The sequence below is a fragment of the Ailuropoda melanoleuca genome, chromosome 1 (assembly GCF_002007445.2).
Source record: "Ailuropoda melanoleuca isolate Jingjing chromosome 1, ASM200744v2, whole genome shotgun sequence".
NCBI classification, from domain to species: Eukaryota; Metazoa; Chordata; class Mammalia; order Carnivora; family Ursidae; genus Ailuropoda; species Ailuropoda melanoleuca.
Genome location: NC_048218.1, coordinates 128,591,656 through 128,618,816, shown reverse-complemented (window position 1 = coordinate 128,618,816; position 27,161 = coordinate 128,591,656). Strand labels below are relative to the sequence as shown.

The following is a 27,161-nucleotide window of genomic DNA, read 5'->3' as shown; positions in this document are numbered from 1 at the left end:
GCAGAGAGCAAGAAGTGTGCATTACGTGTCTCAGTGCCCTCGGCAGACTCGAGCACTGTTTCCAGCGTAAATCTTTTCATACCCTCCTGGTACATATGAAGTATCATCAGTCTCAACATCTGAGCCAGTTAGCAATGGGAGGCCATTGATCCTGCCCTCCATGGGGTGACTACAAAACAGGGAGTTTAATTTCTTCTTTTTCTTTTTCTTATTTATCCTGACTTTATATTTCAAGGTTTTTGACAAAACAGTACTTATGAAGTAATATAACAAAAAAAACCCTCCGTTTTTCTATGTCTGATCCAAATAGTTACGGAGAATATCCTAAAACAGCATTAAGTAATAATATACTAATAACTTACGCAAACTAGAGTTACTTTTAAGTTTGGAGGAATTTGCTTGGGTCCTCTGTTTTAATTGCTTTAATTCCCAGGGGGTGTCCCAGTTAAGAATGATCCTTTAAGTTTAGCAATTTAGTAATTTTTAAAATAATTTATATTAAACTTAGAATTTATTACATTGAATGTTGAAAAAAAGAATAACAATTTAATCTTATCTAGAAAAGGAAAAATGTCTTTATCAGATCAAATAGTTTCTCTTCCATTTTAGACATCTATATCCATAAACACTTGCTTAAACAAAATTCTTAGTTTTTATCAATAATTTTAAACAAAAATTTTCCTCAGTGTCCATAGTTGAAATGAAACAACAGTATTTATTAGAAAATATTTTTGGTAGCCAAAGTAAAATTTAAATTATTAAATTAAAAGAATAAAGACCCTTCAAAAGTATATAATTTTGGGGCACCTGGGTGGCTCAGTCGATTAAGCAACTGACTTCGGCTCAGGTCATGGTCTCAGGATCCCTGGATCAAGCCCCACAATTGAGCACTGCCTCTGGCTCCCCACTCAGCAGGGAGTCTGCTTGTCCCTCTCCCTCTCACTCTGTACCACCCCCCAATCAAGAGCACGCATGCTCTCTCTCTCTCAAGTAAATAAAATATTTTTCTTAAAAAAGTACATAATATTCAGGATTTTAGTACTTTCCACACGTAACATTATTATCTGAAGCAATATCAATATAACAACAAAATTCAGTTCCTAAAAAAATTAAGTTTCCAAGATACCATACCAGCTCATCTTCTCTCTTTTTATTATTGTGTCTTGCTTTATCCCTCCATTTAATTAGGATGGCTATTAGTTTGTAACGGTGGCACATCTTTTTTATCCGCAATAGTGTATCTAAAGAAAATTTATTAGATTAGTGTGTGTGTGTATAAAGATGTTTCCAAAAAACAAAGTGTTTAATTCTATCATGTTTATAATATGAACCAGTATTGCATCTGGCAGTTTTTGTTTGATTTTAACTACACCTAAAATTAATTACTTTTGATAGCAGATCTTTATTTCTGAAACTTTATTAACCTATAAACATTACCTTTGCCTTAGAAATTAAGATGTAGGGGCACCTGGGTGGCTCAGTCAGTTAAGCGTCTGCCTTTGGCTCAGGTCATGATCCCAGGATCCTGAGATCAAGCCCCACATTGGGCTCCCAGCAGGGAGCCAGCTTCTCTCTCTCCCTCTATCCTTCCCCCTTGCTCATGCTCTCTCTCTCTCTTTCAAATAAATAAATTAAATCTTTTTTTAAAAATTTTTTAAAAAGAAATTAAGATGTAATAAATTAATAACATATAAAGATATATATGATACATATAATTTCTTTTTTTAATCAAATCTATTCTTTATAAAACCAGAACTTCCAAACTTATTCATAGAAATACAATTACAAAGTAGTATTCTGATTTAGTTAAATGCCCTATGATTAAATAAATTGCTCCATTTTATGTTTTAACCAAGGGTCCAAAGCTCAAACACAGGCGCCAGGTCAGGAAGGAGGATGACTAAGGCAGGCCCACTTAAGAGGGCATTGGCTTCTTAGCTGAAGCCAGCTGTTTCCTCTCAGAATTAGAGGTCCATCAATCTTTGTTAAAACCTTCAGAGGGCACCTGAGTGGCTCAGTCAGTTAAGCATCCAACTCTTTTTTTTTTTTTAATTTATTTGACAGAGAGAGAGACAGCCAGCGAAAGAGGGAACACAGGCAGGGCGAGTGGGAGAGGAAGAAGCAGGCTCCCAGCGGAGGAGCCTGATGCGGGACTCGATCCCAGAACGCCGGGATCATGCCCTGAGCCAAAGGCAGACGCTTAACGACTGCGCCACCCAGGCGCCCCCAAGCATCTAACTCTCGATTATCACTCAGGTTGTGATCTCAGGGTCATGAGATGGAGCCCCGCCTCAGCTGGGCCCATGCTGGGCATGGAGTGTGCTTAAGATTCTCTCTCTCCCTCTCCCTCTGCCCCTTCTTACCCCCCCCACCCCGTGCTCCCATGTGCACTCTCTCCCTCTTGCTCTCTCTCTCTCCCCCTCTCTCAAAAAAGGGGAAAAAAACCTTCAGAGGATTCACTGTGACTGAGCTACCAAGAGTAACTGATCAAGAGGAAATGATTCTCTGATTTGCAGTAGTCATAAACCAATATTCGGCAAGTGGCTGAAATCTGAGCAAAAGGCTGGAGTTCCCTATTCATGCTCCAAAGATCATGTATGTGTCCTACTAATTACAACTACCACGGGTTTAAGGAAAGGAAAATCCGTTTTGTTTCCTCATGTATCCATTAAATGAAATATCCGTAAAGAATGGAAAACTCTCTACAAGAAACAGTTTTGGTACCTGTGATATACCATCTCTCTCTGAGTAAAAATGTTGATAGTAGATCCCTATTTATTTATATTTGTACATACATCGCACAAATCCATACAGGATTTTATTTTAAACATGCTTGTTTTCTGTTACAATAAAACCCTCTGAGACAAATCTCATTTAAATTTTAGACATTTAATTAGTGGCTTTACATTTCATGACAGTTCTCTAGACATAATAATAAATTCTCTAGTTCAAATGGCTTAATTGTTAAGTGTGTTGATTCTTTGAATAAATGAATACAAAAACTAACCCCTACTATGTAAGGATTTACCTGTAAGTAGTTTTTTTTGACCTTCTGTAAAAGAGTGCCAGAGACGAAATATGTATTTTTGAAGTCTGAAATTGTCATATTTCATTGCTTTTTCCATCTTTTCAGCAAGAATGTCATCTTCATTTGTAAGAGGTATTGCTATGTCTCTCCAAGTGCTAGAGGCAGAAAATACAGAAAAATACTATTTTGATGTTATGGCAATACATTACTAATAAGTGGAAAGGGAGAAGGAGTAATAATGCTTCCTTTATCTATTGCATGGTGCACTGGGTGTTATACGCAACTAATGAATCATCGAACTTTACATCAGAAACCAGGGATGTACAGTATGGTGACTAACATAATATAATAAAAAAACATTAAAAAAATACCTCCTTTATCTCCTCAAAAGCACAGCATAGAAAGAAATTGTTCGATTATTGTTGTTTTATTTCTAGCTAGTCCTTGCATTTTCTTTGAACTTGTACTTCCCTTTGCTACATTTCCAAAAGCCAGTAGAGATCTGAAATTCAGAGATTTTTTTCATAACTTATTTAGAGGCAAAACTAAACCTGACCTAAGGTAATTTTGCCTCAGGGCACTTATGTGACTCAGTTGGTTGAGCATCTGACTCTAGATTTCGGCTCAAGTCATGATCTTGGGGTCCTGGGTTCAAGCCTCACAACAGGCTCTGAGCTCAGCGTAGATTCTCTCTCTCTCCCTCCCCCTCCGTGCCTTCCCCCACCCCTCCCTCTCTCTCTCTCTAAAATAAATAAAAATCTTAAAAATAAATAAATAAAAATTTAAAAACTAAAGTGATTTTGCATTGAACCTCCCTGGACTTGACACATAGCTGTTCATAAGTCTTTTTTTTTTTTCATTTCATTTCATATACATTTCATTTTATATACATATATAATATATATAGTAGAAATACTAATATCTTTGAATATGTTTGGTTCCAACACGCTGCCCCAGACACCACTGAAGGTGTTCTGTAATACATAGAATGTGCAGAAATTACCTTTGTAAAATTTTTTAAGAAAAATAATCTAACTTTCAAAACATATCTCCAAGGGCTTCTTCAGATGAAGGGATTGTAGACCTACACTTTCAAAAAAAGCAATACCTTGAAGAAGTAAAGAACATATTTTAACTAAGTAAAAGCCAAATAAAAATAAAAGAAATACATAATGCAAAATGGTAGAGACATGATTAATTAGATAAAATCAGAACAGCTGGCCAAAAATGAATTGTTCTTCATATGGAGAATATCAAGAATAAAAACACAAAGAAATAGGATGTAAAAATCACGTTCTTACCAAAAGTGGGTCTTTACTAAATGTCCAGTATAAAAAGTACATGCTTTTATCATCAATTCTGGAGTCATCTAAAGTAAATAAATAAATGAAAGAGCACACATTAGAAATAAATTGAATTCAAAGGCTAACTCCAGAAGATACAGAGGAAAATGAAAGAAATGGTTGCATTGGGCAGTAGGGAGACAGGAACAGATTAGAAGAACTACACGCCATTTATATATTTTGTAACTTTAATGTGTATGTCTGTTATCTATTTTGCAAAAGTTAAAATCCCAGCTTAAAATGTTCTCATTATATTGTATTTATTTTAAAGCATTTTAGTGAGTTCTATGGTATTATTTTTGTCAGCTGTAATGATAGGTATATAGAGTTGTAGGTCTGCTGGTCACCATTAAACTGAATGATTTTGCCTTCTCAAGAGTATAAAATGAAATTTTCTTTTCAAAAAAAAAAAACCTTACAAGAATGCCTCACCAAACAGTAATAGGAAAGCCACATAAATTAAAATTTTGGAATACGCTGAAAGAGATGCAAATTTATCTATCACTTGGAACTATTCACAATAACATACGTTAACATGTGAAAACAGCTGAGGATTCCTGAAATCATCTGTACTTTCTGTATATTCTTTAATGAGTAAAGATAATATTAAATTAACACATTTGTTATATCTACATGGTACTGTGAAGTGCTAGTGGTGTATTTTTTCTCATGTTATCACAACCCCGTTTGCCATATAAACATGTGGCCACATCTGTTTGTTTTAAATCTATACCAACGGCCCACAATTCTGAACTCCACTTTTCAAAGACAAATGTTTTTCTCCTTTGCACATTGCTGCAAATGCTTTATTGAGTTCATAGATACAACACACACAGGTTAATCATGGAGTTATTTTAGGCATACAACAAAGGCCCGTCGGCCCCAATACTCTGCCTGATGTTCAATGACATTTGGAAATCCTCAGTTTGATGAAGATTATATGCAAATTATGCTTGTGGTGAGGGAGAACATAAATCATTGAAGTCATTTTTTACTAAATTCTGATTTTCATAAGGGAAAGGAACCCAGATGAACAAAGTAAGAGTGTTGCAGATATCACAGCAGGGTGGATAAAACCAGGAAAGGAATGAAATGGCAGAAGTAAGGGCAAATTTCATCTACAATACAATTTTCCTGCTCTGCCATTAGCCCCTAAATTTCCTGAGGTTAAACTTTTTTCTTTAGAAGATATAACCTGGAAAGTAATATATAAATATCTACAATAAATGGCATAGTTCATTTAAAAATGAGCATATTACATGATCAAATGAATAAAAACAAAAATTAATTCAGCTGGTAACGAACTGGAGTTTTCTAATAATCAACTCTTTAAATCAGCATAAAAGTGTTNGAACTGGAGTTTTCTAATAACCAACTCTTTAAATCAGCATAAAAGTGTTCTTTCTATTCTATTCTTGAAAGAAGTCGAAGTCCTCATCAACCCATGATTTATATGCTGGAAGAGTTTGTCATTCTAATACTCCTTTTTTAAGAGCTCCTTTCCCTAAGTTCTTTTTTAAAATTTTTTTTAAAGCTTTTATTTTTTTTATTTGAGAGAGAGAGAGAACACGAGCAGAGGGAGGGTCAGAGGGCAAGGGAGAAACAGGCTCCCGCTCAGGGGAGCCTGATGTGGGGCTCGATCTCAGGACCCTAGGATCATGACCTGAGCCTAAGGCAGATGCTTAACCGACTGAGCCACCCAGCCCCCCCTTCTTTCCCTAAATTCTTGTTTTAATTTCACATATATTGTTCTCCTGATTAAACAAAAGAAAACAAAAACACTGATAGAATGAAAATAGCCATGATTTTTCCTCATTGTTGGCATCCTTCTTGTTTTCTTGTTAGCTTTAAGAGAGTGTCACTGGGTGGCCCAGTGGGTTAAGCATCTGCCTTCAGCTCAGGGAGTCTGCTTCTCCCTTTCCCATTCCTCCCCCCTGCTCGTGTTTTCTCCCTTTCTCAAATAAATAAAATATTTTTTAAAAAGAGAGAGAGAGAGAGTGTGTGTGTCACTGGGGTACTGACCTGCAGCAAAGGCTCAAGCCCAGTAATGCCCCATCCCCCACTTGGGGCTAGGCATGTGTCAGCGCCACTGGGGCTCAGCAGCACCTCTGGCCAGTCCAACCATCAGACACATGCCGGTACACTGAGTCACACGGTTCTGCTTCCAGGGCTCAACCTCTTCACTGTTGCTCCAGCAACTTGCTACTTGAAATATTTTTATTTCTTATTATTATTGTTACTTATGTATTTGTTTATCGTTTTTGTTGCAATATAGTTGACATACAATGTTATATTCATTTCAGGTATATAACGAAGTGTTTAAAAAATTCTATACATTTCACAGTGCTTACCACAACTAGTGTAGTAAACATCTGTCATCATACAAGATTTTACAATATTATTGACTAGATTCCCTATGCCGTGCTTTTCATCTCCGTGAGTTATTGATTTTTTACTAAAAGCTTGTATCTCTTAATCCCTTCACATTTTCCCCACCCACCTCACCTCTGGCAATTATTGGTTTGTTCTCTGAAAGTATGAGTCTGTTTGTTTTTTCGTTTGTTTGTTCAGTCATTTCTTCTGTTTTTTGGAGTCCACATATAAGTGAAATCTTATGGCTTTTGTCTTTCTCTAACTTATTTCACTTAGCATAAAAGCCCCTTGGTTGCAAATGGCAAGATCTCATTCTTTTCAAATGGCTGGATAATATTCCATCGTAGATATGTACCACCTTTTCTTTATCCATGTATCTATTGATGGACACTTGGATTGCTTCCACAGGTTGGCTATTATAAGTAACACTGCAGTAAACATAGGGGTACACATATCTTTTCAAATTAGTGTTTCCATTTTTCTCAAATAAATACCCAAAAGTGGAATTAATAGATTATATGGTATTTTTAATTTTTTGAGGAGTCTCCATACTGTTTTCCGTTATCAGTTGCAAAATTTACATTCTCACCAACAGTGCACAAGGGTTCTCTTTTCTTCACATCCTCACCAACACTTGTTACTTCTTGGTTTTTTGATACTAGTCATTCTGATTAGTGTGAGGTGATATCTCATTGTGGTTTTGATTTGCATTTCCCTGATGATGAGTGATGTTGAACATCTTTTCATGCATCTGCTGGCCATCTGTATGTTGTTTCTGGGGGAAAAAATGTCTATTCAGATCCTCTGCCCATTTTTAATTGAATTATTTGTGTTGTGTTTTTTGGTGTTGAGTCGTATAAGTTCTTTATATGTTTTGAATTTTAAAGCCTACCAGATATATGATTTGCAAATATCTTCTCCCCTTCAGTAGGTTGCCTTTTCATTTTGTTATTAGTTTCCTTTGTTGTGCAAAACTTTTTATTTTGTTGTAATCTCAGTAGTTTATTTTTGCTTTTATTTCCCTTGCCTGAGAAGACTATCCATAAATATGTTGCTAAGGCTATTGTCCAAGAGATTACTGCCTATGTTTTCTCTTAGAAGTTTTGTGATTTCAGGGGCACCTGGGTGGCACAGCAGTTAAGCATCTGCCTTCGGCTCAGGGCGTGATCCAGGCGTTATGGGATCAAGCCCCACATCAGGCTCCTCTGCTATGAGCCTGCTTCTTCCTCTCCCACTCCCCTTGCTTGTGTTCCCTTCTCTCGCTGGCTGTCTCTCTCTGTCAAATAAATAAATAAAATCTTTTTTAAAAAAAAGAAGTGTTATGATTTCAAGTCTCACATTTAGATTTTTAATCCATTTTGAGTTTATTTTTGTGCATGGTGTAAGAAAGTGGTTCAGTTTCATTCTTTTACATGTAGCTGTTTGGTTTTCTCAACACCATTTGTTGAACAGACTGTCTTTTCCCCATTGTACATTCCTGGTGCCTAAGACTATACTTTCAGGGATCATTTCTGTAGTTATAATCCTGCCTTCTTTGTCATAGTTTAATTGACAATGTAATTGTGAGTTTATTTCTGGGCTCTCTATCCTGTTCCCTTAATCTATAGGTCTATTTTTGTGCCAGTACCATACTCTTTTGATTACAATAGCTTTGTAATATATCCTAAACTCTGAGATTGTGATACCTCCAGCTTTGTTCTTTCCTGAGATTGTTTTGGCTATCCAGGGTCTTTTATGGTTCCATAAGTTTTTTAGTATTACTCTAATTTTGTAAAAAAAAGCAACAACAACAACAAAAAACCCCGCTGTTTGTATTTTGGTAGATATTGCCTTAAATCTATAGATTGCTTTGAGTATTATGGACATTTTAACAACATTAATTCTTCCAATCCATGAGCATGGTATGTCTTTCCACTTGTGTCATCTTCAATTTCTTTCATCAATGTCTTGTAGTTTTCAGAGTGTAGGTCTTTCACCTCCTTGGTTAAGTTTATTCGTAGATTGTTTATTCTTTTGATGTAATTATAAGTAGAATTCAGTTTTTTTTATTATTTCTCTTTCTGCTACTGTCCTATTAGTGTATAAAAGTGCAACAGATCTTTGTGTGTTAATTTTCTACCCTGCAACTTCAGTGAATTCATTTATTAATCCTAATAGTGTTCTGGTGGAGTACTGGGCTTTTTTACATATAGTATTATGTCATCTGCAAACAGTCAAAGTTTCACTTCTTCCTCATCAATTTTAATGCCTTTTATTTCCTTTTCTTTTCTGATTGTTGTGGCTAGGACTTTCAGTATTATGTTGAATAATAGTAGTGAAAGTGGACATCCCTGTCTTCTTCATGATCTTAGAGAAATGGGCTTCAGTTTTCACCATTGAGTATGATGTTAGCAATGGGTTTTTCATATATAGCCTTTATTATGTTGAGGTGTGTTTCCTATATACTCACTTTGTTGACAGTTTTATCATAAGTAGATGTGTATTTTGTCTAATATTTCTGCATGTATTGAAATAATTATGTGGTTTTTATCCTTCTTCTTGTTAATGTGATGCATCATTTTGATTGATTTGCAAAGATTGTGTCCCTGGAATAAATCCCACTTGATTGTAGTGATTGATCCCTTGAATGTAAGGTTGAATTTACTTTGCTAACATTTTATTAAGGATTTTTGCATGTGTGTTCACCAGGGATATTGGCCTGTAGTTTTCTCTTTTGGTAGAGTCTTTGTCTGGTTTTGGTGTCAGAGTAATATTGGTCTCATAGAATGAATTTAAAGCATTCCTTCCTTTTCTATTTTTTGGAATAATTTGAGAAGGATAAGTATTAACTTTTCTTTAAATGTGTTCTAGAATTCACCTGTAAAGCCATTTAGTCTTGGACTTTTGTTTGTTAAGAGTTGTGTTTTGTTTTGTTTTGTTTTTTATTCCTGATTCAATTTCATTACTAGTAATTGGTCTGCTCAGATTTTCTACTTTTTTCCTGATTCAGTTTTGGAAGTTTGTGTGTTTCTGGGAATTTATCTATTTCTTCCAAACTGTCCAATATGTTGGCATACAATTTTCATAGTATTCTCTAATAATCTTTTGTATTTCTGTGATGTTTGTTATTTTTCCTCTTTCATTTCTAAAAATATGTATTTGCACCCTCTTTTTTTCTTAATAAAACTTGCTAAAGGTTTATCAACTTTGTCCATCTTTTCAAAGAACCAGCTCTTGCTTTCACTGATCTTTTCTATTGTTGTTGCGGATTTTTTGGTTTTTTGTTTGTTTGTTTTTCTCTCTCTTTCATTTATTTCCACTCTAATCTTTATTATTTCCTTCTACTAATTTGGACTTTGGCTTTGTTAGTCTTCTTTTTTTTTAGTTCTTTTAGGTATAAGGTTAGATTGTTTATTTGAGATTTTTCTTGTTTCTTGAGGCAGGCCTGTATTAATATAAATTTTTCTCTTGGAACTTCTTTTGCTGTGTCCCAAAGATTTTGCACCATTGTGTTTCCATTTTCATTTGTCTCCATATATTTTTTTATTTCCAATTTGATTTCTTCTTTGACCTATTGCTTGTTTAGTAGCACACTGTTTAGCCTCCATGTGTTTGTGTTTTTTCCAGTTTTTTTTTTTTTTTTGTAACAGATTTCTGGTTTCATATCATTGTAGTTAGAAAAGATGCTTGATATGATTTCCATCTTCTTAAACTTATTGAGGCCTGTCTTGCGGCCCAGCATATCATCTATCCTAGAGAACGTCCCATGTGTACTTGAAGAGTGTTATCTTGCTGTTTTTGGAGAAAATGTTCTGTGTATCTCTCTTAAGTTCATCTGGTCTAATGTATTGTTTAAAGCCACTGTTTCCTTATTGATGTCTGGATGATCTATCAGTTAATGTAAGTGGGGTATTAAATTCCCCTAATATTGTATTACTGTCAACCCCCCTTTATGTCTGTTAATATTTGCTTTATGTATTTAGGGGCTCCTATGTTGTGTGCATAGATATTTACAATGGCATTCCCTGGTTGGACTGATCCCTTTATCATTATGTAATTCCCTTCTTTGTTTTATTGGTGCAGTCTTTGTTTTAAAGTCTATTTTTTCTGATATAAGTGTTGCTACCCTGGTTTGTTTGCTTGTTTGTTTGTTTGTTTTTTCCACTCCACTTTCATGGAATATCTTTTTCCATCCCTTTACTTTCCATGTGTATGTATCTTTAGGTCTAAACTGAATCTCTTGTAGGCAGTATATTGAGGGGTCTTATTTTTTTACCTATTTGGTTACCTATGTTTTCTTTTATTGGGGCATTTAGTCCATTTACATTTAAAGTCATTATTGATAGATACGTACTTATTGCCATTTTGTTAATTGTTTTCTGGTTGTTTTAATAGTTATTCTCTATTCCTCTCTTCTCTTGCTCTCTTTCCTTGTGGTTTGATGGCTTTCTTAGTGTTATGCTTGGATTCTTTTTATTTTTTGTGTATCTATTACAGATTGTTGATTTCCAGTTACCATGAGGTTCATATATAATGCCCTATATGTATAACAGTCTGTGTTAAGGTGATGGAGGCTTAAGTTTGAACACATTCTAAAAGCACCAAATTTTTACTCCCCCTTCACATTTTATGTATCTCACACTCTATTTTACATCTTTTTACTTTGTGTATTCGCTGACTAATTGTTGTAGATATAATTGATCTTACTACTTTTGTGTTTTAACTCCATATTGGCTTTATAAGTAATTAATCTGCTATCTTTGCTATATGTTTGCTTTTTACCAGTGAAATTTTTTCCTTTCCTATTTTTCTTGCTTCTAGGCATGGTCTTTTCTTTCTAAGTAAAGAACTCCTTTTAACATTTCTTGTAAGACTGGTTTAGTGGTGATGAACTCCTTTAACTTTCATCTAGGTAGCTTTTCTCTCTCCTTCAATTGAATGATAATTTTGCCAGGTAGAGTGTTCTTGGTTATTGTGTTTTTCCTTTCAGCACTTTGAATATTTCATGCTATTCTTTTCTGACCCGCAAAGTTTCTGCTGAAAAATCAGCTGGCGGCCTTATGGATTGTTTCTGGCATGTAACTGTTTGCTTTCATTTTCTATTTTCAAGATTTTCTTTTTCTTTTTACATTTGGCTATTTTAATTATTATGTGTCTTGGTGTGGAATTCCTTGGGTTCATCTTGTTTGGGGCTCTCTTTGCCTCCTGGACCCAGATATCTATTTCTTTCTCCCAGGTTAGTAGGTAAGTTTCAGTTATTATTTCTTCAAATAAATTTTCTGCCCCTTTCTCTCTTCTCCTTCTGGGATCCCTATAATGCAAATGTAACTATATTTGATGATGTTGCAGAGGTCCCTTTACCTATTCACATTTTTATTATCCTTTTTTCTTTTCGCTATTCTTTTTTCTTCAGCTCGGTTGCTTCTTATTACCCAGTCTTGCTGATTGGGTGGCTGACCCATTCTTTTGTTTGTTTGTTTGTTTGTTTGTTTGATTTTAGAAGGAGAGCATGAGTTGAGGGAAGGGACAGAGGGAGAGAGAGAATCTTAAACAGGCTCCATGACCAGCATGGATCCCAATGCAGGGCTCAAATCTTATGACCCTGAGATCATGACCTGAGCCAAAATCAAGAGTCAGACACTTAACCAACTGAGCCACCCACGTGCCCCGCTGATCCATTCTTCCGCATCATCTAATCTGATGTTGATTCCCTCTGCTGTATTTTTCATCTCAATTATTATATAATTCAGCTCTGACTGGTTTTTATATTTCCTATCTCTGTTAAAGTTCTCATTGACTTTATTCACTCTTTTCTCCAGTCCAATAAGTATCTTATGATCATGACTTTGTTCTTTATTAAGCGTATTGCTTATCTCCATTTTGTTTAGCTTTTTTTCTGTGATTTTATCTTATTCTTTCATTTGGGACATATGCATCTGTCTCCCCCATTTTGTCTAACTCTGTATCTGCTGGTATGTATTAGGTAGGTCAGCTATGTCTCCTGGTCTTGAAAGTAGTGACATTGTCTAGATGAGGTCTTATGATTCATTGTAGTGTGGTTCTCCCTAGACACCAGAACCAAGTGCTCCAGGGTATACAGGTGTCCCTTGTATAGGCTGTACGTGTCCTCTTATTGTGGCTGAGTCTTGATTGCTATGGGCACACTGGCAGGTAAGACTGGACCTCAGCCTGGCTATCTGCAATTAGTTGTTGTGACAGCTGTGGATGCACTGACAGGCAGGTGTTGTTTCCTAAGCAGCCAGCTCAAAGACCCTGATGAAGAAACTGCAGATGGGCTGGTGTGTGAGGTTATCTCCCTATATCTACAGGGCAAGAGTCACTTTGGAGAGGGACTGTTTCTAGCCAGGGCTGCCTGCCCGGTATAGTGGAGTTGGAGCCACTTTGGAGGGATACCTCCCTCCAAAGGTAGGTGGGTTGGATGGGGTGGGGCTGAAAGAGAATGCCAGGGCCGACAGTGCTAGTAATCAATAGATGGAGCATATTAAAACAGGCTCCCACAAGCATGCAGCTGTCTAGGCTGGGGGAGGCAAGAAAAATGTCTCCCCCTAGCATTGTTCCCAAAGAACTCTCCTGCAGATCCCTGACTTTCCAACACGTGTCCTAAAATTAGTCAATAAATCTCCTTCACATATACCCCAGGCACTTTTCAAATGTCTGCTTCTGTGCTGTTTCCACAGAGTCATTTAGAATCCTGGATCTTTAAGGGTGGAGGCTTGGTTTCCTCTCACCCTCCAGCTCTCTGAGAGTTAAGTCCCACTGATTTTCAAAGCCAGGTATTATGGGGACTCATCTTCCCAGTGTAGATCCCCAGGGCCAGTGGTGCCTGGTGTGGGGTCTGATCCCCTCACTCCTCTGTGCTTGTGGTGTCCCTCCCATTTGTGGTTAGGCACACCAAGGGTTTGGTTCCTGACCACATCTCTACCCCTCCTATCCTTCTTGATGTGGACTTCTCTCTGCAACTGCCTGTGGAAGATATAATGTGCCAGTCTTCAGCTGATTTTCAAAATTAGTTGTAATACACATAGTAGTTGTTGACTCAGTGTATGTGTGGTGAGCTCAGAGTGCTGCTATGCCACCATCTTCCCCACTGCTTTCAATAACGAATTGGTTGCAAAAGAATTTTTTCAACATTTAGTTAGAATTCAACATTGCTGTTTTCTTTTAGGCTGGTGGTCCCTTCTCCAGAGGCCAATTAGAATCTCCTGTGAAACTTAGTAAACTACTCATGCTCACTCCCCACCTCTGTAGGAATTATCACTGTGATGAGTCACTATTACTACTGAGAATATGTCTCATCCCTTATGTTAAGGCCCTCTGTTTTAAACTGAGTTCCAACAGGAGACAATAGGATTCAATGAAAATACATTCAACTTAACACACTAGTTTCAAGGAAACATTTTTTATAGTTTGGAAGAAAGATAAAAAGAAGTAAAATACAATATTGATCTCTTTTTTAAAAGATACTACATATAGCATATTACAACTCAGTCTTAAAAATATTTTATTAAAAAAATCTCAAACTTGCAGAGAATTAGAATGAATACCTAATACCGTAGTCTACATTTAACATTGTCAACAACATCTTTGAAGTATATAAAGTATACAAACCAAAATTTTTAGTATCTATTTCTAAAATGTAATCATATTTTCTTCACAACCACAACTGCATTATCCCAACTCAGGCAATTAACAGTAATCGCTTAATATTTTCTAATACCCACTCCATCTGGAATGGTTCTCCCAAATATCTTAAGGAGTCAGTTTGTTCAAACTAGGGTCTAAACAAGCACTGCGTGTCGGCACTGATGACTCAGTTGATATGAAGAATATCCCACTTTTTTTTTCATTCTCCTTTTCTGTATTTTTCAATGTTTAATGACTATGAAGGACAAACAAGGCATGGTCCCAGACTAAACTGATGAATTCAGTTATCTGGGTGTCTTTAATGTATTTTTATAGAAAAAGTTCTAGAAGCCAATTTAAATGTTTTTGTTTTGAATTTGTTTTTATGAGAGGCTAAAGAAGTTTTCCTCTATCATCTGAAAGAATGACTAGAATGCAGGGGGGTGGGGGGCCTGCTGCATAACATGGGTCTCAGCTCCTTGGGGTTCGGAGCCTTAAGGAAAAAGAGACTGCAGGGGAAAATCCCAAAGACCCGCTCTTAGGAGGCACTGGGCACTATTTGTGTAACACAGAGTGAGAGGAGACATTTCCTCCACTTCTGTTCAGCACACACAGCGCAGTGCCATCCACTTTTGTATGACTTTGAAGTTCTGAAAATTTGAAATAATGTGATAAAAATATTACAGAAGTTTTACATTGTGCCAGATTTTGAAATAGTGCAATCCTTCCAATTAAAATTCAATCAAGAAGCATTTCATTCCAAAGCTATTGGGAACGTGGATGTTTTAAGCTGTTACCACATAGTGGTGCCATTTTGTCAGGCAAACAATTGTGGAATTAGTCTTAAAGTGCAAGTTTGACAGATTCGAGGTCTTTATAAAAGTATCTCTTTCAAACAGTGCAACCACCAGGTATGGTTTGAGTAGAGCAACGAGTCCAGAGGAAGGAGTGCTATTTTGGCATTTTAAGGATTTGTGGTTGAAGAAGCCTAGAGCTCCACCTGCGTTAGACTTCAGGGCCCTCAAGAAGGCAAGAGCATCAGCGCCAAGGCTCCACCTTCAGGTGGCTAAACAGGCTTGGGACAGACCTTTACGAGGGATTCTTGAGGGGATTATGCTAAGTGAACTAAGTCAAACAGAGAAAAACAATTATCATACAGTTTCACTCATATGTGGAACATAAGCAATAGCACGGAGGACCATAGGGGACGGGAGGGAAATCTGAAGGGGGAGAAATCAGAGAGGGAGAGGGAGATGAACCGTGGGAGACTATGGACCCCGGGAAACAACCTGAGGGTTTCAGAGGGGAGGGGGTTGAAGAGAGGGGGTAACAGGGTGAGGGGCATCAAGGAGGGCACATGTGGTGGGGAGCACTGGGTGTTACAGGTAACTAATGAATCATTGAACACTGCACCAGAACTGATGTACTGTACAGCAGCTAACTGAACGTAATAAAAAAAAATTAAAATCACCAAAAAAATTAAAAATTCTAAAAAAAAGCTTTCCCAAAACACCAAAAAAAAAAAAAAAGAGAAATTCTTGAATTCTCATGGGACAGCTTTGGGATTCCCAGATATAACTGGTTGGAATTTTAAGGAGAAACCAACCTCTTACATTATGAAGATAGGGACTAGAGGCAGTGAAATTTGGAATATTACTATCAACACTGTTCTACTTGTATCCCAGGCTGCTGAGGCCTGGGGAAATTTTGTAACAAATGAAAAAAGTAATGAAATAGTGTTACAAACCATGAATGTTAACTTACAAACAGATACTGAATTTATGATTCTTTCATGTCAGTAGTAATTGGATCCCTTTAACTTTTAACTTTGCTAGATACTATCCATTTATTATATCTGAGAAAGTTGATGAGTTTACGTAATGCCAATAGAAAAAAATGTTTTACTTCTATAATATTTGAAGTATCTAGTATAATATTAGGAATCTGGTAAGAACCAAACAAAAATAAATGTAAATCATTAAATTCATATTATAATTTTTTGGTTTTTAGTATATTATAACAAACTTTTTCTTCTGGTAGACAATTCCTTTTTTTGCTCGGTTAATCCTTGAATCAAGTGATCATATATTAAATTATCTTAACATATCTCATCATATTTTAAAGTACCATGTCTTTATTTCATTCATGAGCTTCATTAATATCCCATGTAGAATCATTCTAGAATAATGCTAGCAAGATAGTATGGGATTTGCTATGGATTGAATGTTTGTGTGCCCTAAATTTCCTATGTTGAAACCTAATCTCCAGTGTGATAGTATTTGGAGGTGGGGCCTTTCGGAGGTGATTAGCTCATGAAGGTGAATGCATCCGTGCCTTTAGAAAAGAGACTCCAGGGAGCTCCCTCACCCCTTCTGCTATGCAAGGTAATAGCAAGAAGATGGCAGTCTATGAACCAGGAACTGGGCTCTAACCAGACTCTGAATCTGCCAGCTTCTTGATCTGGGACCTCCCAGCCTCCGGAACTGTGAGAAGCAGACTTCTGTTGTTTACAGCTGCTGTATTTTGGTCTAGCATCCTAAACAGGCTGAGACAGGGTTTACAAATATGTGTTGAATGCATTACTTCAAATCCCTCCTGACTCTGATTTTTTTTTATTTTTCATAGGCTGGAAAAGTTCAGAGTAATAACAAAAATACTAAACAGAAACCATGGCTTTCGTGCAGAAGTGAGCAGTGCCTGTAACAGAGCCATGATGCTCTACAAAGTGTTGGATTTTTCATGAGTGATTTTCTTATATTTTTTTATCTTCTGCAAATTATTGAAACAATCTTTAATGCCCAAGGGGCTCTTATGCCTGGAGACAAACATTGACTGATATTTGTATTTTAGGGCTCTATTTAATAAACACTTCTTTAAATAAATACAACTTTGAAAAATCAATTTTCTTAAACATGTAAATGTTTGTTACAAATTTTAAGTAAAGTCCCTGAAACAATTTGAACAAAATTAAAAACTTATGAAAATGTTCCTTAGAACTCTTGAATGCCATACATAGTGGACAAGCATACAAAAATGCCCTATCATCAGCTATTATTACTTAAATTTATCCTAACATAAACAACATGATTCCAGTTCATATCTTCATTATTTCTCACCTTCATTATTTTTATTCCTTCCAGGTTACTGTAATACTTAGTTTGATGCCTTCTCAGGAAAGAGTAATCTACCAAATTTTAAAAGAAAAAGGATATTTTGGAAACCAGGAGGCTTTAGGATGTGGTTATCAACCAATTGATTCTCCTTTGGGGCAAAGGATCTGCCTGCCTCTCCCAAATGATTAAAACCCTAGCCACTGGGGTCACAGGGTTAAATTTCCTTTTCACAGTTAAACTTTGTTACACCAGTAAGACTTTTAAGTCCTCATCTTCCATTTAGATTTTAGGGTTTTGTTACACATGCTCTCTATGATAGCATCATTTCAAAAGTCATAGCATCATTTTAAAAGGGAACAGTCTCAGGGATGCCAGGGTGGCTCAGTCGGTTAAGCAGCAGCCTTGGGCTCAGGTCATGATCCCAGGGTCCTGGGATCGAGTCCCACATTGGGCTCCCTGCTCAGTGGGGAGCCTGCTTCTCCCTCTGCCTGCCGCTCCCCCTGCTTGTGCTCCCTCTCTCCCTCTCAAATAAATAAATTAAATAAATAAAATCTTTAATAATAATAATAAAATAAAAAATAAGGGAGCAATCCCTAGGACATGTTAAGTGAGAAAAGCAAGAAGCAGAAGGCTTCTTCACATAGTCTGTTACTTCAATGTAAGAAGGTGAAGGGGAGGAGAATACAGTGTATTTGCTCATGTTTTTCAAAAAGAAACAATGGGAAAACTACAGAGATAAACTAAAGACTACTAAAATTGGACACTTAGAAAGAGGGATGGATGGAATAGGGAGGAGAAAAAGGTAGGAATGGAAGCAATACTTCTCGGAACACTCATTTTATTGTTTTGATTTTGCTACCAGTACTATTATACATAATTGGAAAAGCAGAATCATAACAAAGAGAAAAAAAAAAGATTACCATCGGCACAAAGAAAGAATTACTTTGGGTAACAAAAAAAAGTATTATTTTTACTGAAAACATTCGGTAGGATATATACATCTAAGGACAAAAAGAATTGTATAATTTTGAATTGCATACTTGTCTTAAACTGCATTCAGTCATTTTTTGTTTTTTATTTTAAAGATTTTATTTTTTTATTTTGAGAAAGAGAGAGAGCACAAGCGGGGGGGAGGGTAGTAGGGGCAGAGAGAGAGGGAGAAGCAAACTTCCCGCGGAGCAGGGAGCCCGACTCGGGGGTCCCTCCCAGGACCCCAGGATCATGACCTGAGCTGAAGGCAGACACTTAACCAACTGAGCCACCCAGGTCTCCCTGCATTCAGTGATTTTATTGTTAGTGGTCTCATAGTACTGTTATTCTGAAACCATTATATATGTGTTATAAGATGAGACTAATAAGCAATTACCTTACTGTCTGTAGGAATCAAGATTCATAAAAAGTGGGTTGACCAGACTACTGGGTGCCCCCCCATGTGACGCACTAAGAAGAACATAACACCCCCTATGGAGTTACTCTTGTCACCAAGAGGAAAAAAGGGGAAAAAGAACCCAAATATCAAGTTTGTAGATCTAACTACAAATGCAGGAAATACCAGAAAAAGAGCAAATGAAATGATGCCAGAGGCAGCAATTAGGATGTGGGACATTTTACAAGACAAATGATGTTTTCCTCAATAAAGAAGTGGCATGGGAAATTAGGAAAGTAATTATAAGAGGCATTCGATCTGACACCCACGTGCAGTGTGGACCCTGCATGGCTTCCGATTTGACAGAGCCATGTGTAAAAAGGCATTTTTGAGACAATTTGGGAAATTCAGATATGGGCTGAATATTGGATATATATATATATCTGAAAATAATCAGCACCACGTGATGTTCAGGAATTATTGTAAATTTCATTATGTAGAAAATGGCACCGGGCTATGTTCTCTAAACAGGTCATTTTTTGTTAGAGATGCACATTGATGTATTTACTGGTAAAACAATATAATTCCTGGGATTTGCTTTCTAATACTTCAGCAAAAAAAGGGGGGGCAAGAGGAGAATAGTTAAGATTGGCAAAATGTTGATTATTGTTTAAACTGGGTGATGGGGGATCATTATGGGTATTCTTCTTGTGTGTTATGTTTACATTTTTCCGTGATTAAAAGATTTTTTAAATGTTATAGATGCCTTTTCTTCTTATAATTAGTAACCATCTGGGGATTTCATTTCCTAAGCAAAGAGAATCGAATCTGTGAAGTTAGTTCCCTCCTGACAGTGGTGGATTCTTTCATCTTGGAACACACAGTTAAAATGTCTTTCTACTTGCTATTATGAGAGCAGTTCCTACTTTTCTGTAACTATGTGGCTTACTCACAGTTTCCTTCTCTGTTTGCACAAACAGAAACAAATACATAGTTATAAATAGGCATATACAGGCAGTCCTTGCAGGACAGTGTCCTGACAGATCATAAAAATGCGCGCTGAAAGCATACAAAACAATCTGAATAATGGGAACAATTGCAATTGTTTGTGATCTTTAAAATGTTTTGTCAAAACATTAAAAACTCTCTTACCAGCAATTATAGCTGTATAAGAAACTGTATGGGAAAGAAAAGTGGGGGGGGGAAGCAAAACTAGTATTTATTTAGTGTACCATAACTGAAAATATTGGAAACTTTAAGGATTAAAGTGTTTTATTCTTTGTAAAAAAATTTTTTTTCATTTTCCTCTGAGGGTGAAAGAGAAATAAATTAATATATATTCAATGTTTGCTGAGCCCTCTAATTCAGCAATCCTAGGCACCTGGAGATTTACCTTTTGTGAAGTCACGTCTAGTTTCTATTTTTCCTACCTTATAATATGAAGAGGGGATCTTTTCTATGCCTTGGTGAGTTGTCATACTCCTTTTAAGTCTGGGTGAGCTTCCCATAGTTTTTGCTTTGCACTTTGAACATCACAAAATATCTCTGAGAATTCCTTTTCTAATAAAACTTTAGGTTTGAAGTAGCTATGGAATTCCATGCAATTCTTTAAAAGATTCTCTATAGGCTTCTAGCTAGACATTGGACACAATCTGATTGTATTTTATAAAATCACTTTCAAGATATTGACAATGAGGTTTACCNGTAAGAACCAAACAAAAATAAATGTAAATCATTAAATTCATATTATAATTTTTTGGTTTTTAGTATATTATAACAAACTTTTTCTTCTGGTAGACAATTCCTTTTTTTGCTCGGTTAATCCTTGAATCAAGTGATCATATATTAAATTATCTTAACATATCTCATCATATTTTAAAGTACCATGTCTTTATTTCATTCATGAGCTTCATTAATATCCCATGTAGAATCATTCTAGAATAATGCTAGCAAGATAGTATGGGATTTGCTATGGATTGAATGTTTGTGTGCCCTAAAATTCCTATGTTGAAACCTAATCTCCAGTGTGATAGTATTTGGAGGTGGGGCCTTTCGGAGGTGATTAGCTCATGAAGGTGAATGCATCCGTGCCTTTAGAAAAGAGACTCCAGGGAGCTCCCTCACCCCTTCTGCTATGCAAGGTAATAGCAAGAAGATGGCAGTCTATGAACCAGGAACTGGGCTCTAACCAGACTCTGAATCTGCCAGCTTCTTGATCTGGGACCTCCCAGCCTCCGGAACTGTGAGAAGCAGACTTCTGTTGTTTACAGCTGCTGTATTTTGGTCTAGCATCCTAAACAGGCTGAGACAGGGTTTACAAATATGTGTTGAATGCATTACTTCAAATCCCTCCTGACTCTGATTTTTTTTTATTTTTCATAGGCTGGAAAAGTTCAGAGTAATAACAAAAATACTAAAGAGAAACCATGGCTTTCGTGCAGAAGTGAGCAGTGCCTGTAACAGAGCCATGATGCTCTACAAAGTGTTGGATTTTTCATGAGTGATTTTCTTATATTTTTTTATCTTCTGCAAATTATTGAAACAATCTTTAATGCCCAAGGGGCTCTTATGCCTGGAGACAAACATTGACTGATATTTGTATTTTAGGGCTCTATTTAATAAACACTTCTTTAAATAAATACAACTTTGAAAAATCAATTTTCTTAAACATGTAAATGTTTGTTACAAATTTTAAGTAAAGTCCCTGAAACAATTTGAACAAAATTAAAAACTTATGAAAATGTTCCTTAGAACTCTTGAATGCCATACATAGTGGACAAGCATACAAAAATGCCCTATCATCAGCTATTATTACTTAAATTTATCCTAACATAAACAACATGATTCCAGTTCATATCTTCATTATTTCTCACCTTCATTATTTTTATTCCTTCCAGGTTACTGTAATACTTAGTTTGATGCCTTCTCAGGAAAGAGTAATCTACCAAATTTTAAAAGAAAAAGGATATTTTGGAAACCAGGAGGCTTTAGGATGTGGTTATCAACCAATTGATTCTCCTTTGGGGCAAAGGATCTGCCTGCCTCTCCCAAATGATTAAAACCCTAGCCACTGGGGTCACAGGGTTAAATTTCCTTTTCACAGTTAAACTTTGTTACACCAGTAAGACTTTTAAGTCCTCATCTTCCATTTAGATTTTAGGGTTTTGTTACACATGCTCTCTATGATAGCATCATTTCAAAAGTCATAGCATCATTTTAAAAGGGAACAGTCTCAGGGATGCCAGGGTGGCTCAGTCGGTTAAGCAGCAGCCTTGGGCTCAGGTCATGATCCCAGGGTCCTGGGATCGAGTCCCACATTGGGCTCCCTGCTCAGTGGGGAGCCTGCTTCTCCCTCTGCCTGCCGCTCCCCCTGCTTGTGCTCCCTCTCTCCCTCTCAAATAAATAAATTAAATAAATAAAATCTTTAATAATAATAATAAAATAAAAAATAAGGGAGCAATCCCTAGGACATGTTAAGTGAGAAAAGCAAGAAGCAGACGGCTTCTTCACATAGTCTGTTACTTCAATGTAAGAAGTTGAAGGGGAGGAGAATACAGTGTATTTGCTCATGTTTTTCAAAAAGAAACAATGGGAAAACTACAGAGATAAACTAAAGACTACTAAAATTGGACACTTAGAAAGAGGGATGGATGGAATAGGGAGGAGAAAAAGGTAGGAATGGAAGCAATACTTCTCGGAACACTCATTTTATTGTTTTGATTTTGCTACCAGTACTATTATACATAATTGGAAAAGCAGAATCATAACAAAGAGAAAAAAAAAAGATTACCATCGGCACAAAGAAAGAATTACTTTGGGTAACAAAAAAAAGTATTATTTTTACTGAAAACATTCGGTAGGATATATACATCTAAGGACAAAAAGAATTGTATAATTTTGAATTGCATACTTGTCTTAAACTGCATTCAGTCATTTTTTGTTTTTTATTTTAAAGATTTTATTTTTTTATTTTGAGAAAGAGAGAGAGCACAAGCGGGGGGGAGGGTAGTAGGGGCAGAGAGAGAGGGAGAAGCAAACTTCCCGCGGAGAAGGGAGCCCGACTCGGGGGTCCCTCCCAGGACCCCAGGATCATGACCTGAGCTGAAGGCAGACACTTAACCAACTGAGCCACCCAGGTCTCCCTGCATTCAGTGATTTTATTGTTAGTGGTCTCATAGTACTGTTATTCTGAAACCATTATATATGTGTTATAAGATGAGACTAATAAGCAATTACCTTACTGTCTGTAGGAATCAAGATTCATAAAAAGTGGGTTGACCAGACTACTGGGTGCCCCCCCATGTGACGCACTAAGAAGAACATAACACCCCCTATGGAGTTACTCTTGTCACCAAGAGGAAAAAAGGGGAAAAAGAACCCAAATATCAAGTTTGTAGATCTAACTACAAATGCAGGAAATACCAGAAAAAGAGCAAATGAAATGATGCCAGAGGCAGCAATTAGGATGTGGGACATTTTACAAGACAAATGATGTTTTCCTCAATAAAGAAGTGGCATGGGAAATTAGGAAAGTAATTATAAGAGGCATTCGATCTGACACCCACGTGCAGTGTGGACCCTGCATGGCTTCCGATTTGACAGAGCCATGTGTAAAAAGGCATTTTTGAGACAATTTGGGAAATTCAGATATGGGCTGAATATTGGATATATATATATATATCTGAAAATAATCAGCACCACGTGATGTTCAGGAATTATTGTAAATTTCATTATGTAGAAAATGGCACCGGGCTATGTTCTCTAAACAGGTCATTTTTTGTTAGAGATGCACATTGATGTATTTACTGGTAAAACAATATAATTCCTGGGATTTGCTTTCTAATACTTCAGCAAAAAAAGGGGGGGCAAGAGGAGAATAGTTAAGATTGGCAAAATGTTGATTATTGTTTAAACTGGGTGATGGGGGATCATTATGGTATTCTTCTTGTGTGTTATGTTTACATTTTTCCGTGATTAAAAGATTTTTTAAATGTTATAGATGCCTTTTCTTCTTATAATTAGTAACCATCTGGGGATTTCATTTCCTAAGCAAAGAGAATCGAATCTGTGAAGTTAGTTCCCTCCTGACAGTGGTGGATTCTTTCATCTTGGAACACACAGTTAAAATGTCTTTCTACTTGCTATTATGAGAGCAGTTCCTACTTTTCTGTAACTATGTGGCTTACTCACAGTTTCCTTCTCTGTTTGCACAAACAGAAACAAATACATAGTTATAAATAGGCATATACAGGCAGTCCTTGCAGGACAGTGTCCTGACAGATCATAAAAATGCGCGCTGAAAGCATACAAAACAATCTGAATAATGGGAACAATTGCAATTGTTTGTGATCTTTAAAATGTTTTGTCAAAACATTAAAAACTCTCTTACCAGCAATTATAGCTGTATAAGAAACTGTATGGGAAAGAAAAGTGTGGGGGGGGGAAGCAAAGCTAGTATTTATTTAGTGTACCATAACGGAAAATATTGGAAACTTTAAGGATTAAAGTGTTTTATTCTTTGTAAAAAAATTTTTTTTCATTTTCCTCTGAGGGTGAAAGAGAAATAAATTAATATATATTCAATGTTTGCTGAGCCCTCTAATTCAGCAATCCTAGGCACCTGGAGATTTACCTTTTGTGAAGTCACGTCTAGTTTCTATTTTTCCTACCTTATAATATGAAGAGGGGATCTTTTCTATGCCTTGGTGAGTTGTCATACTCCTTTTAAGTCTGGGTGAGCTTCCCATAGTTTTTGCTTTGCACTTTGAACATCACAAAATATCTCTGAGAATTCCTTTTCTAATAAAACTTTAGGTTTGAAGTAGCTATGGAATTCCATGCAATTCTTTAAAAGATTCTCTATAGGCTTCTAGCTAGACATTGGACACAATCTGATTGTATTTTATAAAATCACTTTCAAGATATTGACAATGAGGTTTACCCCTCTTCCCCTCTATCCCAGGTTTTTAATAATTTTAGTATCTTAAGAGCAATGCTGTTTAAGCTTTTTTCACATGACATTATACTCAGAGTGGAATTATTCCAGAGTGTAAGGTGCGCGTGAGAGACCTAGAATCCCATCCCCTGGGTCTCCCCCTCCACTCCTGAGGTGACCCCCCCAAACATCTCCAGGAACACAGTTTGCAATTATCTGCACTCGATAGTAGATAAAGTTCGATAGTAGATAAAGTTCGTGGCTGATAAGTGAAGTCGTTAAGACATCTGTGATGCAGATCAGCTAGGATTCGACTTGTGGGTTCTTCCCAGGGCACTGGTACTCCGAATCATCCCAGTCTTGGCAGAAATATCCTATCCCTCTATTTCTGTCTCTCCGTTGCAGAACACTGATTGGGATCCAGTGCTGCACTCCACCCAGCCTTCCAAACGATGCTTCAGATGGATCCCGACTCTCAGCATCCGCCTTGACCGGGNAGCATCCGCCTTGACTGGGGCTTTGATTTCACTTTCCAGTGCTCAACTTCACCAGCCCCTCCCAAGCCCTGCCTACGCTTACCAAGACATCGGCCTGGGGTCTAGAGGTATCACACACAGTTCCACACACATGTAATTTGCATTGGTATTTCTCGCCCCGCATGCCTTTTGCTATTGCAGCTTCTCTCAGGTACGCAGTCTTTGTTCTAAAAGTCTCCATGTCCTGAATTACTTCCTTGCCCTCTTTACAGGATCAAAACCAGCTGTTGGCGTTGGTGCTCCTTTCATTAACAATCGGGTCTGGCTTTTAAGTTAGATCTCATTAATGTTTGGCCCTGCCTTTAAAAGCATAATCCCGGGGCAGATGGCAAAGAGAATGGAGAATGGGTAGAAGACAGGAGGAAGTAGATTAGAAAGGAAAGAAAATATCCTCCTTTGAGGCTTTCCATAATGCTGTTTTTATCATCATAATGGTGCAAGAGAGGAGGAGGACAAAGAGGAAAGGGGGAAATATGATAGAAAAATTTTATCAGAAGAGGAATAAAGGCCTGGTAAATGCTTCTTGGGTATTTGGGGAGGTTACTATGAATGTGGCTCTGTGGGCGTGTGTGCGCACGCCCGCATGTGGGATGTTCCTTCACTTTTCTGAGGGCCCCCAATTCCAAAACAGTTTGACCTCACACATCATAAAATCTAATATCCATTTGAGAACTTCCATCAAAACTTGAGATGTATATTTTTAAGTATATGATTACTAATACTGACCAGCTGATCATCCAGTCCAAAAAGTTGTTCCATGTAAGTCTCAGACAATCTCCGAATTTTTGGCCTCATTGATGGCTCAATGCACATATCCCTTTAATAAAATCGTCAAACAGAGTCAAACATTCCATTTCATAGTCGTTAGTTCCATAACTAAATCAGCGATTTAAATCAGTGATTCCATGGTGGAGGGAAAGGAGGGGAAGGAAGAGACACTTTTGGGCAAGGCATATCAAAATCACCTGCAGGGCNACTAAATCAGCGATTTAAATCAGTGATTCCATGGTGGAGGGAAAGGAGGGGAAGGAAGAGACACTTTTGGGCGAGGCATATCAAAATCACCTGCAGGGCAGGTGCAGGGGATCAAACTACCCCCTCCTCAAGATTGTGCTGTGTATCCCAAGAGGGCATACCTCCCTTTCCTCACCCCCAACCTGAAATATCTGCCCTGTGAGCATGTGATTGGTAAGAAAGGGCTGTATTTCTCAAGTTAAGAACCAGTGGGGAAATTGTTCCTATTGTCGTCTTTGGGACTTGAAAGCCTATGGAGGGATTCTTTAACCATCTTGAAATTGGAACCATTTATTGGCAAGACCTCTTTCCCTACTATACAATGAGTGTTTTACCTTCAAAATAAAACACCTCCCTACTGTAAAGCAAAGCAATACTTACCAGAGAAGACTTTCAAGACCATTTTCCATTATAGTAATTATCATTTTCTGTAAATACTTCAGTGGATCCTCAGGACATGTAATAAGTAGACCACATAACAGAGCCTGGGGAAATGAAACAAATCACTCTTCTTGGATTTGCATGTTCTTACTAAACAGCAGACAGACTTCGCTCATACAATTACAAAGTCAAATAATGTGACAGTTTTTTAAGTCGACATGCCTTATAGATACCCCCTGTTTTTATCCAGTGTTAATAGTTTGTTGAAGTCAAACTAAAATGCAATTTTCCTTTACTATTTAAAGAAAAATCCATTGTAAATGACACAATAGGTTTGCTGCTCAGTGTTTTCCCTTAGGTGAGCCGTGCTTTGTAGTCAAACTAAAGACAGTTGTCATACTTTTGATCAGTGGTTTCTACCCTTTTTAAGGATGAAGACCGTATTTTTA

At 37.0% G+C, this 27,161-nt stretch overlaps 2 protein-coding genes across 2 annotated transcripts in view; one reads left to right on the top strand and one right to left on the bottom strand.

Annotated features, from left to right (window-relative positions):
• LRRC17 (leucine rich repeat containing 17) overlaps positions 1-25,276 on the top strand; it is a 95,257-nt gene extending 69,981 nt beyond the window's left edge. The window contains exon 4 of the mRNA XM_034666946.1: positions 25,187-25,276. Within this exon, the coding sequence (XP_034522837.1) occupies positions 25,187-25,194 (8 nt within the window). The 3' untranslated portion in view covers positions 25,195-25,276. The remainder of the gene's footprint in view (positions 1-25,186) is intronic.
• The window catches only part of FBXL13 (F-box and leucine rich repeat protein 13), a 199,372-nt gene extending 172,577 nt beyond the window's left edge, over positions 1-26,795 (bottom strand). The window contains exons 1-5 of the mRNA XM_002919670.3: positions 26,713-26,795; positions 26,044-26,134; positions 4,330-4,397; positions 3,029-3,183; positions 1,132-1,241 (exon numbers count right to left, since the gene is read on the bottom strand). Of these exons, the coding sequence (XP_002919716.2) occupies positions 1,132-1,241; positions 3,029-3,183; positions 4,330-4,397; positions 26,044-26,134; positions 26,713-26,756 (468 nt within the window). The 5' untranslated portion in view covers positions 26,757-26,795. The remainder of the gene's footprint in view (positions 1-1,131; positions 1,242-3,028; positions 3,184-4,329; positions 4,398-26,043; positions 26,135-26,712) is intronic.
• Between the last annotated feature and the right edge of the window lie 366 nt (positions 26,796-27,161).